At 38.1% G+C, this 13,261-nt stretch overlaps 1 protein-coding gene across 1 annotated transcript in view; it reads right to left on the bottom strand.

The window, feature by feature from the left end:
- BICC1 (BicC family RNA binding protein 1) overlaps window positions 1–13,261 on the bottom strand; it is a 366,487-nt gene that overhangs the window by 140,818 nt on the left and 212,408 nt on the right. Inside the window, exon 3 of the mRNA XM_006895579.1 lies at window positions 4,702–4,771. Coding sequence (XP_006895641.1) covers window positions 4,702–4,771 — 70 coding nt within the window. The remainder of the gene's footprint in view (window positions 1–4,701; window positions 4,772–13,261) is intronic.

The following is a 13,261-nucleotide window of genomic DNA, read 5'->3' as shown; positions in this document are numbered from 1 at the left end:
TATTATTTATTATATTACTTATTCTATTCTATTCTATATTCTTGGTTCTTTCTAGCACTAATGAAGATTCAACCTTCCAAAAACTTCAAATACTCTAGGAAATTTTAAAAAAAATTCTCCTTTACCTTGGTTTATCTCAGCAAAACATGTACTTCCTCTAAATGTCCTTCCCTATTTTCTAAATTGGAATGTTTCTTTCACATATTTTTCAGGTTTTACATATATAATAAAGTGGAGTATAAAGGAAGTAAAGGGGGGGAATGGATAAGAATAGGAAATGGAAGAAGGAAGTAAAGAAAAGGGACGGGACAGCAGACGGTCATTTATCCAGAAGTCTATTTGGTGTAGGCACAGACCAGTGAAGCCATCATCATGCTAAAAATATCCGGTACTTGATCACAAACATGACAGAAACTTCAGATTAAAGAAGCTACAAGAGTTCAGGTCTCGAGAAGTGAAGAGATAGTCTCCAGGAGAAGTGACTATTTAAGGACCGTGCTTGTTTTCATCGGTTGCTTTTTGAACGCATGTTCATCTTAATGACTCACAGTTAAGTGCTGATGAGTTGATTCCATTCATGGATTTCTCTATTAAATTTTCTCTCTTTGCCATTGAGTCGTGACCAACTCAAAACGGACCTGTGACCGGGTTTTTGGATGTTGTAAATCACCTAGGAGGAGACCATCCCTCTTTCAAGAAGCCCCTGATGGAGTCAAACCATCCCAAGAGGCACAATGCTGGGCGAGAAGCACAACTCCAGAGGGACCACACCCCCAGAGCACTCATGCCCATGTTAGAGAGTGAGATCTGTGCTTCCTAAACTCCACTTGACTGTCACAACCACAAGGCACTGCTAAATGTATGGGCCTCCAGACCTACCCTTTCAATATTGGACCACAATCTTTAGGGAAGAATACATCTTCTAACTGATGGAAAATTTAGTATGCTGTCTTTTTACCCTGATGCCAAGCACCATTCTACCAATACTTCAAACAAACAAGTCATCAGCTGCCGTGATAATGGAGTGATTGCTTAAAATACAAAGTTTGGACTAGACTAAAGCAAAACCAAATCCACCGCCACGGAGTCAATTCCAACTCATGGAACCTCCACTGAGTTTCCAAGGCTGCAAATCTTAACAAGAGGAGGCTGTCTTACCTTTTCCCAGGGGAGCAACTGTAAATTTAAAACTGCTGACCCATCCCTTGGCAGGCTAACACTTAACCTATATTATGCCACCAGTACTCCTTTCAGACAGAGCTACTAGATTGTAATTAGAAAAACACAAGATTACATTTCAGTAAGGCGAAGGGCAGACTACAGAAACAACAATGAGAAATGCTTGTGTAGGCTCAAATATTTAACCAACACATATAATAAAACCCAAAAAGTAGCCTAAAATGCAAACCTAATGCTATACCATCTCTCTAGCACAGTCTTGAGATCATCTGTCTATTCCAAATCTTCACCTCACCCTGGGATTTTTTTAAAAAAATAATAATCTAAAACATGGCATGATTCCCTAAATATATTTATATTCCTTGGTCTCTTGGAAAGTAATAGCTTGGAATGAAGAAGGCTTCAAACAGAGGCCAAGAACTCTTTCCTGTACAACACTCAGGGGGCAGCAGGATGGCCACAACAGATGAATGAACAAAAACTACCTTCTCAAGTTCCTCCTGCAATTTTCATTCCACTTCTACCAAGTACAACTTACATTAAAACAAACTCCATCTCTAAATTAAACCTTTTTAAACATTCCATAAACCAAGGAAGTTAGCCAACAACTGATTCAGCAGTACGTGTTTAAGTACTAAGAGCAACTCCAGTCAATTCTGAACAGCAGATTCCTCTGAGGAGGGTGTTGACTCTGCTTTCTTCTCCTCTCTCTCAGAACACTGCGCTCATATTATAATAATGCCGTGTATATTCACAGCACTTTATTAAGAAAACATATAAAATGTCTGTAGATCTTGGCCTCAAAGGTACTGCTGAAATACTTTCATTTTCAAAGTAGAGTGTGTGTCAGAATGTGGAATACATTTGGTCACTCTGAAGTGGTCAAGTTGTCAATTACCAAATATTATTCTAAAAGCATTAACCTAATCTATTTCACAAGCAAGTCATATTCCTCTCCATATTATCTCTAAATTTACCATGACATCTTATATTTAAAAATAATTAATTTTCCTATTTTACCCCCCGTGGGGAGGTAGAATTGTGCTCTGAGTAATGCAAGAGAATACACCAACTGATATTATTTCAGTATTTCTTTTTCCCTGAGAGTTGATTAAATTACATTTTTATTATACAATACTCATTGTTGTTGAATTGGAACCAACTCAAGTTGACGCTACAGTGAATTTTCAGAGGCTATAAATTGCACAAGAGCTCTGGTATCCTAGTGGTAAGAAGCTAAGCTGCACTGCAGTCCTGAAGACATTGTTCAAACCCACCAGCTGCTTCATGGAAGAAGGATGGACAAACTACTCCTGTTTGATTAACTGTCTCTGAAAGCTCACTAGAGGGTTAGCTTTGGCACATTTCCAACTTGATGGTACACAACAACAAATTGCACAGGAGGAAATTGCCCATCTTTTTCTCAAGGTGCTGCTGGTAGATTAGAACCTGCAGAGAGGTGCCTTGTATTAGTGAAGCTCACATTTTTTCCTCCAAACAAAAGTGTCCGACACTAGAGAGAGAGGATTCGTTTTATGGTCAAGATAATCTATTCAAATAGCAGACCAGAAATGTGTAAACAGTCTCAGACAACCAAATAAATAAATACTTTGCTAACGGCCTTTTCTTCATATTTTTCTTTTCTTCTTTTTCTTCATATTGGAGTATAAAACCTCCCCAACACAATGCAGTAATTACTAAAGTAGTTTAATTAAGAATATGTGCAGCTACATTTGACAAATACTAAGTTGTACAAAGACAGAAAAAAGCACACTTATAAAGTTAACATGTCCTTTTGTGATAGTTTAGTACTTACACTTGTCTAATTGCTCGTCACTGTAACCATAATAAGCAAGTTCAGAGTTTTACTGAGAATTCCCATCAACTGAAGCTGGGATAACAACACTGAGAAGAGTCACAACAATAATGGTAATAAGCTGCATCCCGCATGATGAGTAACTCTAATAGAATGACTAAAACAAGCCACTCTGGGCTAAACTGAGAAAGGAAATGAAGAAATTTTGCAGTGTTTAGTATCATTTAGCAATAAAATCATGGTGGAAGAGGACAGCAAATATGTAACAGCAATGACAACAAAAAAACCAGCTGTGAAGGATGATAATGCCCAGTTTCTATAAGCATTGTTTTAAATGTTTGACAGTTTTTGTTGTCTTCTGATAACTATATGCATCTGCACTTTACATATCTAACAAAAACTGTTAAGACCAAGTTCATACTTTAATAATATAAACTATTTGTAAAATATAGAAACTTGCAGTTCACCCTGAAGACTAATCTGGGAAGAAAACTAAGGAAGCTTCTATTTCTGTTTCTGATCATCTAAGGACAGATGAAAAACATCTATGATAATGTCTTCCACAATAAGAGAAAGAAAAGGCACAGCAACCTAAAATTAAATCTAACAGACTCTGTGCTATGGTGGATGAATAGAGAAGCAGCACTTATGTAACAAAACTAAAGGTGTTCTTAGAACAGATTTTTTAAAAGCTGTAATTACATCTTTATAGTACTAAACAAAAATCTAAAGGTGTAAACACCCCAAAGAAACCATAACCGCCACCCAAGCAGATTTATGCACACCCATGTTTACCACGGCTTTGTTCACATAGCAAAGAGCTGGAAACAACCTACGTGTCCATCAACAAATGAATGGATTGAGAAGCTGTGGCATATTCACACAATGGAATACTACGCTGCATTGGAAAAACAAGGAACTCTTAAAATATCATACAAAATGGGTGACCCTGGAGGACATTATGCTGAGTGAAATATCTCAGTCACAAAAGGACAAATATTACATAGTGTCACTCTTGTAAAACAGGACTAACATTGGGGTTGGGGGAGACTGAGAAAGATGGGATAAATTATGTATACTGCATTGAAACAGATGAGGGAGAGAACTATTTAAAAAGAATATATGATTAGGTATTATTGTCATGACAGGAGTCCAGAACAAAGGCTACAAAGTGGGGTGGACTTGGAGGGAAAAGACTGTATAACAGTGAAAGAATTTTTTCTTTTACTTTTCAGAAAGAAGAGCGAACTGGGAGGGAGGCGTGGGCAGGGAGAAAAGTACAACAATGAATCAATGGAAATATAAAGTTTCTGTAAACTTTCATTAAAATGAATAATAAACAATTAAAGGTGTAAACAATAAGAATGATGTACTGCAAACATGTTATAATTTAGGTAATTACTATAATCCATGTACACCCTTGAAATCACAGGTTGCAAATACTTTTATTATAATGTCAACCTTTAAAGATTTTTATGACTACTGTATAAAAAGGCATATTTAATTATGCTAATGCACCAGAAATATTACTATTGTATAAAAAGGCATATTTAATTGTGCTAATCTACCAGAAATATTACTATTAGGCCAAGATTTTGGGACAGATATGATATGAAGAAAAGTTGATTTTGCTCCCAGAAAATGAACAGTACTTTATAATCTCACTTAACATAACCATTAACTTTTTTTCTAAGTCCACAACTTACCTTTCTTGGATTTGGCTCCAATCTTCAGTTTTGATGGCCAAGCAATCTGGGTGCTTGTTTCCTCCATGATCTGGGGGGATAAAAATTGAGAGAAATAGTGACTTAACGGAACTTGAATGTATATTTACAGATAAGGTTGCTTTGGGTTTTTGTGTTTGTCTGATTTAAAACAAAAAAATGGAGGGGAGCACAGAATTACTCCCCCCCCCAAAAAAAATTTCTGTCTTGATGTTGACACAACAAAAAATGATCTCATTTTAAAACAACGCAAAAAAAAAAAGAAAGAAAGAAAGAAAAGGGAGGTGAAGGCACGAGGTGGGGAGTTCTTGAGGAGAAAAGCATTCATAAGTCTTCAATCTTTCAGAAACATTAACTATCTTTTGTTACTCCTGGTGTCCCCTGCTGTGAAGTTTGAAAATTTTAGCTGAGACAACATGAAAATGAACATAAGCAAGTAATTAATACAATTTGAGGCTAGAGTCTGCTGAGATATTTGCTCAAGAAAATCCCCAAAACAATCGCCAACAAATTGCAACACACCAAGCATGATCCTTGTAATAAAAAACTACGTCAATTAGGCTATACTAAAATAAATTCCAACCCCAGCGGAATGAACAAACTGGTGGAGGATTCATTTGTATTTCATTAAAACTGACAAAAAGACTCCAAGCCCAACATCATGTTGTGAAGCTGCATTCCTTGTCATCCTTTGCAGGGTCCAAAATCCCTTTTTTTTTTACAAAGTTTCTTCCCACTTACACTTGCAACCAAAGCTGCCAGGAAGAACTGAACTCAAATGTGCCATGGGTGCTAGAACAAGTGAGAGAAGCAACTAAAGTAAAGAAAAAGGGAGTAGACAGTAAACTGAGCTCACTGTCGACGAGTCGGAGCAGACTCATGGCTGAACTTCCAGTGGGTTTTGAAGGTTATAAATCAAATGGGAGGAGACTGCCTATCTTTCTCCCTCCTGTCACCGGTGGATTCGAACTTAGGGACTAGCAATGAAACTCCCCACAGACTACACCACCAGAGCTCCTTTAGACAATAAAGGGATAAAAACATAAGTAACACAGTAAGTTTATGCTTTGTTCTTCTCTAACTTTATCACATGAATTAGACTTGACTTTAGGGGAGTCCTGTAGTCCCTAGGGAGTCAATGAGCCCCGCCAGCCACTGGAATCTACTAGTGACTTCAGGAGAGAAAGACGGACAGTCTCCTCTCATACAATTTACAACCTTGGAAACAGTAATGAGTTCCTTTATTTTTTTTTTAAGTAATTTTTGCTTTTTGTGGGGGTAGGTGTGTCAGAGACAGTGAGATTGGCACAGGATAGGGCAGAGTTTAGGGCTGTTGTACATAGGGTTGTTATGAGTCACAGGCGACTCGACAACACATAACAACAATGTGAATACAGAATTAAAATTAATAGGCAAATAACATGCTCTGGTGGCGTAGTGACAAGAAGCCATGCTGCAATCGTAAAGGTATGTGGTTGGAGGTCACTAGCTGCTTCTTGGGAGAAGGATGGGCAATCTCCTCCCAGGTGATTAACTGCCCCTGAAAACCCGCCGGAGGGTCACCTGTGGCTAGGGTCCAACTTTCCGGTACACAAGAACAACAACAAGCAAATAACAGGGTCTATCAGTCATTAATCACTTGAATTACAACAGGATAATATTTGCTTTTTTAAAAATTTAAATTTAGAGTATACTAATAAATTAATGATGAAAACAATTAATTTCTTCAACTTAATGACAAGCACCTTTCCCGCTTCTGGAGTACTGTCTATGTACTGGGCACAAGACTAAACTGTTAGCATGCAACATACTCCATTTAATCCTCTTTATCACAGCATGAAAGGTCTGGTTATTAGCAGATGTTTCTAACTGGCAGGCCACAGATGCATTCTATCTACTCATCACAAGAGTTTTTTAAAAGAAACTGAGCCAACATTTTAAAATCTGGAAATCACACAGAGAAAGTCAGGGTTCTGGTTCTCTTGAAAACTTGGCAAATTGTGGTCACACAGAACCCACAACCTCACATGAGAAGACAACGGCTGGCACTGAGCAACAGCTGGCCCCTTCGGTCAGGCAGACAAGCTGCCCCCAAAGCCCTCCTGGATCTCCTGACACTGGTCCTCAGTCACTTCTCATTATCATCATTACGCCTGCACTGCTCATCTGCCATTTACCATGGTGTGTGCATGACTTTCTCTTAAAGGGAGAGTTTTCCAAACACAGTGTTCTGTAAACTGAAAAGGAGAGAGGCTATCCTCTCTTCACCACATCATGGCACAGGCAGAGACCAAGATCTGTCTTATCCTCCATTCCTCAACTGCTTCTGTCACAGCTATTGTTCTCCCCCCAAAAAAGCCCCAAAGGCTTCGTTTCAGTACTTCACATTGACTGTACTCCCACCCTCAGAATTTCCTATCTAACTTAGGTTCCTGCAGAAATGTCACCTTCCCTATTTTCCCCCATTTTTACTCTGGCACCAAATCCCAATCTGAATCATTCCCTTACACCTCACTGCATTTATTCCCTTCTCAACCCTTATCACAATCTGAAAATCCGTTCTGTGTTTACTTGCTTATAATATCTCCAAAACAATAGTATATCCTCTGTGCATAAGGACTAAATACTGTTCAGCACACATCCAGTACTGGATGAACATTTGATCCTCATGACACACCAATGAAGTAGAGGTCTTTATTCCCATTCACAGATTATGGTGCTGATACTCACAGAGGTTAAATCATCCATCCTTCACAAAGCTGGGAAGAAGAAGAGGTAGGATTAAAATTCCACACTGCCTCAAAAGCTTGTGTGTCAGCTACCATACAACACTAAGCATAGAAGACGCCAGCATTTTCAGTGATGGCCATGTGAATCATAACAAATTATGGATAATACTGAGAAGAATGAGACTCCCAATATACTTAATTGTACTCATGAGAAACCTATACCTAGACCAAGCAGTAGTTGTCCAAACAGAACAAGGAAACACTGTACAGTTTAAACTCAAGAAAGGTGTTCATCAGGGTTATATATGTTTTCCATACCTCTTCAATCTCAACTGCAAAATGGACTGACACTGTGACTGCAACAAGCAACAATGCGCTTGCACATAACAGAGACTGTCAAGGCAAAGTTCAGCTCTGTGGTCGCTGAGTCATAAAAGTGGACTTTGGGGGAGGGATTGTATGACAATGAAAGAATTTTTCTTTTACTTTTCAAAGAGAAGTGCCAGTGGGGGGGAGGGTAAGGTGGGCCGGGAGAAAAGTGTAACAATGAATGAATGGAAACCCTAAGTCTTAATAATAATAATAATAAAGACAACTGAATAGCACCTAACAACAAAAAACAAGCAACTTAGAAGAGATTCTTTTTTTTGTCTTGGGCACTGGATTCTTTTAAAATTTATGTGCAGCCATCTTCAAGACGCAGAACTCCATGCTTTGATTAGAAGCTTTATTTTAGGATGCATGGTAGATCAAAGTGATCTGACCTATGACTCTCGAAACTCTATTCTTGCTTTGATGTTAATTCTTGATAAATTAACATAATAATGACCTATTTGTAGAGACTTCATTTGGGTTGATCCTGTCTAATTTGAATTGTATCTAATCACAATAATTATATTCTTATACACTAGTTTTTAGTGTTTCTTTGCCCATTTAAGTTTTTTATAATGTCAAGTGGAAGCAGGAAAATATGAAAGCATGTAGAAGTAGATTCATTCTAAATATTATTAGTCAAGGAAAGATACTTTACGGTGATGCATGGTAATGCTTCAAAGTTTTAAAAAAGACTAAGCTGGTGTTATATATTGACCACCCCCCCAAAACTATATATGTAATGTGGAAGTTATATAAGGAACCCCCATGATTAGAGACACCAAATACTTGAAAGAGGATTATGGGTAGGATAGAACACTCTTCATGCCGTCATAACCATGACCTAAGTGTAAGTTTCCCTGGGATGTGGCCCATAATGCTTTTTCTGTCACAAGACAAATAAAGAGAGAAAAAACAAGCAAAGGGGGAGCATCAGTCCCTCTCTGTTGAGAGCACAGTGCCATCCTATGGTACTGGGAAATTCTTAGAGCCAGAAGATAAAGAATCATCTACTAAAACTGATGATTTGCATGTGGAATGTTAACCTCTTACGTTGTGAGATACTGTGTGTTGGTGGTTTAATGGTAAGGAGTTGTGCTGCTAACCTGAAAGACTGTGGTCGGAATCCACCCACTGCTCTGCAGGAGTAAGACAGGTAATATCCTCCAGTGCAATTTACTGCCTCTAAAAATCTGCTGTAAGATGAGCTATGGGTCAGTTCCAACTTAATGGTACTTAACAATATCAAGCTGTGAAAAGGAAACTGCCACCCGGGACAGAAAGCTTGAACTGACCAGCTGTTCCAAAGTAGACAGCTGGGAAATCTTGCGTGCAATTTTTAGTCTCTGGTAATGCACTGGAGGGTATGACAATAACAACAACAAACTGGCTACATTTCTGTTTGTTAAAGCCATCTACTTTTTTCTGTGAGATTAGCAGTAAGTAACTACAGTTGACTAAGTGGTTAAAAAGGTGAAGTGTACTTGGGAGTACATTCAGGAAAAGGACGTATTTCTCTACCTCTCTGGCACACTGATGTTGCAGGTGACATCACGCTGACTGGGACTCATTGCAATGCTAGGAACAACAGGTCTGAACCTAGTCTCTCCTGTACCATCCTCACCATCTCCGATACACCAAGTCCACTGTTACAATCACTTTGTCAACTCATCCTGTCTAGTGTCTCCCCATTTTTCTCTGACCCTGCACCTTTCCCAAGGTGTCTTTTTCCAAGGACTGGCCTCTCCTGGCAACATGCTCTAAACCAAAGTTTCACCATCCTTGTCTTTCCCCAGTCAGACTCGTTTGTTCTTTTGCAGTCCACAGAAACTTCAATATTCTTCTCCAACATCACCATTCAAAGGCACTGATTCTTCTCTTGGCAACCTAATTCACAGTCCAAATTTCAGATCATAGGAAGGAATAGAGAAAAATTAGGTCTTGGACCAGATATAACTTATATTTTAAACTGACAGACATCCTTGCTCTTTAATACTTTGGTAAGTCATTGACAGTGGGTTATCCTACTGCACATGTCTCCTGATTTCTTGATTCTTGTTACCAGGGGTGTTGATTGTGGATATAAGTAATGTTAGATCACTGACAACTTCAACCTTTTCACCATCTAGCATGATGTCACCTTTGATCCAGTGGTGAGGATTTCTTTTTTTCTTGATGTTGAGATGCAATCCATTTTGAAGCTTGTAGTTACTAATCTTCTGCAGCAAGTGTTTCAAGTCATCTTCACTTTTTGCAAGCAGACTTGTGTAATCTGCATAATGCAAGTTGTTATTTGTCTTCCTCCAATTTGGATGCCACAATCTTCTTCATATAATCCAATTTCTTGAATGATTTTCTCAGCATGCAGACTAAATAGTATGGACAGAGTAGACACCCTTGACTCACACTTTCCTGACTTTGAACTGTGTAGTATTTCTTTGTTCTGTTCGAACAACCAGTTCTTGGTCAATGTATTGGTTTTTATAAGCAAAATTAAGTGTTCTGGGATTCCTCTTCTTCTTAATGTTACCCATAATTTGTTATGATCTACACAGCCAAAAGACTTTGATAAGTCAACAAAAGACAAGTAAATATTGTTATTGTCTTCTCTGCTTTCAGCCGAGATCCATCTGACATCATTGGTGATACCCCTTTTCCTCCTCCAGATCCAGCTTCAATGGACATGCTGAACACAGACTTGAAGTGACACTAACCAAAGCTATCAAATGCATGTGCTTGGCTCTCAAAATTACCACCAATAAATAAAGGTCCCACTTACTCCACTTTCGGAATCTCAAGAACCCGTTCAAGAAGTCATCCATAAAACTTTTCAGCCATCATTCTTAATGAATCCAAGACAATTCCAGTAACTGAGAAGTCAAATGTTATCTATCAGTTTGTTTCAATCTCAGCTATGTGTGGAAGTATGAAGCAAAGTACTCTCAGTTAAGGATTAAACACAGTTCTTGGCACAGTACAGGGATGGAGGTTGGTCTAGAAACCCAAGTTGTGAAGCGAGATTAGTACCTGAGCAGGGAACTGACATGGTCCCTGGCAGGAGATTAATAAAAGCGAGGATGGAAAAGGTTGCTGTCGTTATGTACCGTCAAGCTGTAAATGACCCATAGCGGACCCTCTGGTTGGTATTTAGGAACAATTAATCCAATGGGAGACCCAATGGGAGACTGCCCATCTTCTTCCACCAGAGCAGCTGGTAGTTTTGAACCACATGCCTTCAAGTTTGCAGCACAGTTTTTTACCACTAAGCCATTCGACTCAAAAGGTAGATTAGTACCTGAGCAAGAAACTGACATGTCATCAGGTAGAAGATGCACAGAAGTGCAAGTAGGGAAGGTGGTGTTGTTAGGTGCAATCAAGTCAAGTATGAGTCACAGAAACCCTCTGAACAACAGATCTGAACTATCCTGTGCCACTCTCAAAATTTTGACATGTTCAAGTCTGTTTTTTTGTGGTCACCGTCTCATTCCACCCAGTTGAGGATCTTCCTCTCCTTTCCAAGCTTGGTGTCCTCTAAGAAATGCTCTCTCTTAGCAACATGCCCAAAGTACGTGAGACAAAGCTTCATCATCTTTAACTCCAAGGAGCACCTTGTCTACACCTTCTCTAAGACGTATCTGTTTGTTCTCTTGGCAGTCCATGGGATGTTCAGCACTCTCATCCTACACCACAACTCCAAGGCATCACTTTTTTCTTTTCCCTCCCGCCATCCTTATTCATTGCCTGGCTCTCAGATGCCAATAAGTGACTTAAAAGACCACTGCTTGAATCAAGTACATCTCAGCCCTCAAACTGGCCTCATGACTCATCAATAACTTGGAGAAATCCCTGAGTACAGACTTTCCCAGTACAACATGTCCCTTGATCTCCTGACTGCTGATACCAACTGTATTGATTATGAATCCATGTAGGAAGGCAGAAATAAGTGAGAAATGTATGCAAATAGTTGCCTTTAATGGTCATATAAAAGGGAAACTTTATACATAGATACAGAGATAGAGATCAATTTAGTCAGGTAAACAGTGGAGCTGGAGTCAAGAAGTTGTGGTTGAAATTAAAGCAGAGACAGTTCTAGAGTAATTGTGGAATGAAGACTGGAGACGAAGCTAAGATTTCACGTAATGGCAAATTAGAGACAGAAAGCTTGCAGGTGAGCTCCACATATCATTAGTAAGATGCTCTTGGCTTTCAGACAATCCTGACAGCTTGCTTTCCTTTTCAAAGAGACTAGAATTTCAAAGTATGTAAGAACTGACATATGCACACAAGTTGATGACTAAACTGGGTTGTGGATGTAGAAAAATGGTCAATGCATGAGGAATAGTAAGGAGAAGAGGCAAACAGATGCTATTTGTCATCTCTTAGCAATGACCACAAAACCCTTAAGAGAGAATCCCGAGAAGAAAAGTTCATTTAAATATAAATTATGGAAGCATACAGACTGAAGTAGTTGCTCTGATAGATCTTACAATAGATTAAAAACCCAACAACTTTTCAAGAAGACATTATCATCTTTCACAATTCAATTAATTTCTGCAAAACCTGATAAGGAATTAATTTTTCAGAAATCTGTTCTATGCTGTAATTCTTAACACATTGTCCAAAATGTTCTTTTTTTATTCAAAGAATAATTCAACCAGGTAGCCAACTGAGTTTTCTCCCGTGTCCCTTAAAATACTCATGTTTGTATGAAATTCGAACTGAGAGTTGGAAAGCATGCTCAAAGTGACAAGTGCTTCCTTATATAAATGAAACTATAAATACTATGAAAATAAATTTGGTGTCAGCAAAAACTAAGGCATGATTAGGTATGCAAAACCACAAAACCTCTGAAAAAAATTACTCTCCTCTGTCTCAAAAAAAAAATCCTAAAGTGATCTTGACTTAAATCTTATTAACATCCACTTGCAAGTTAACAAAATTAAAGTTCAAAGAATAAATGTCTGAATTTTGTCAATTCTATAAATATGAAAGCACAACTTAACTTATTTTAAAAACATATGTTTTAACTCATAATTACATATGTGGTTTGCTTATGTCATTTCAAACAGACCAGTTTCCTCTTCTGAATATCGTCAGTGTCAAAAGATTCTTCTCAATTTCAGTAACCTAGATTTCTTCAGTGTCTCTCTTATCATGAACAGAGCGGAAGACTGAGAAGCACTTCTAAAGATTTAGTTATTTGAGTGAACACCTTCATTTTAACTTTTGTTATGTTTACTGTCTCCATTGTCTACAAGGAGGCAGTAACTGACATGATCTAATTCTTCTGACAATTTCAGTTAGATGAATAACAAACAGTTAATAAGGATTTGGTCTAGGAATTTACATTTCAGAATATATGGAGCAGTTAAGGTTAATATCATTGACATAGAATATAAATTTTTTATAGTTCATCTATATAAAAGTTATTTTTATCATTA

Source organism: Elephantulus edwardii, unplaced genomic scaffold (genome assembly GCF_000299155.1).
Source record: "Elephantulus edwardii isolate Elephantulus edwardi_28Jun2011 unplaced genomic scaffold, EleEdw1.0 scaffold00170, whole genome shotgun sequence".
In the NCBI taxonomy this organism is placed as follows: Eukaryota; Metazoa; Chordata; class Mammalia; order Macroscelidea; family Macroscelididae; genus Elephantulus; species Elephantulus edwardii.
The sequence above is the reverse complement of the archived record's forward strand: the minus strand, read 5'-3'. Positions and strand labels throughout refer to the sequence as shown.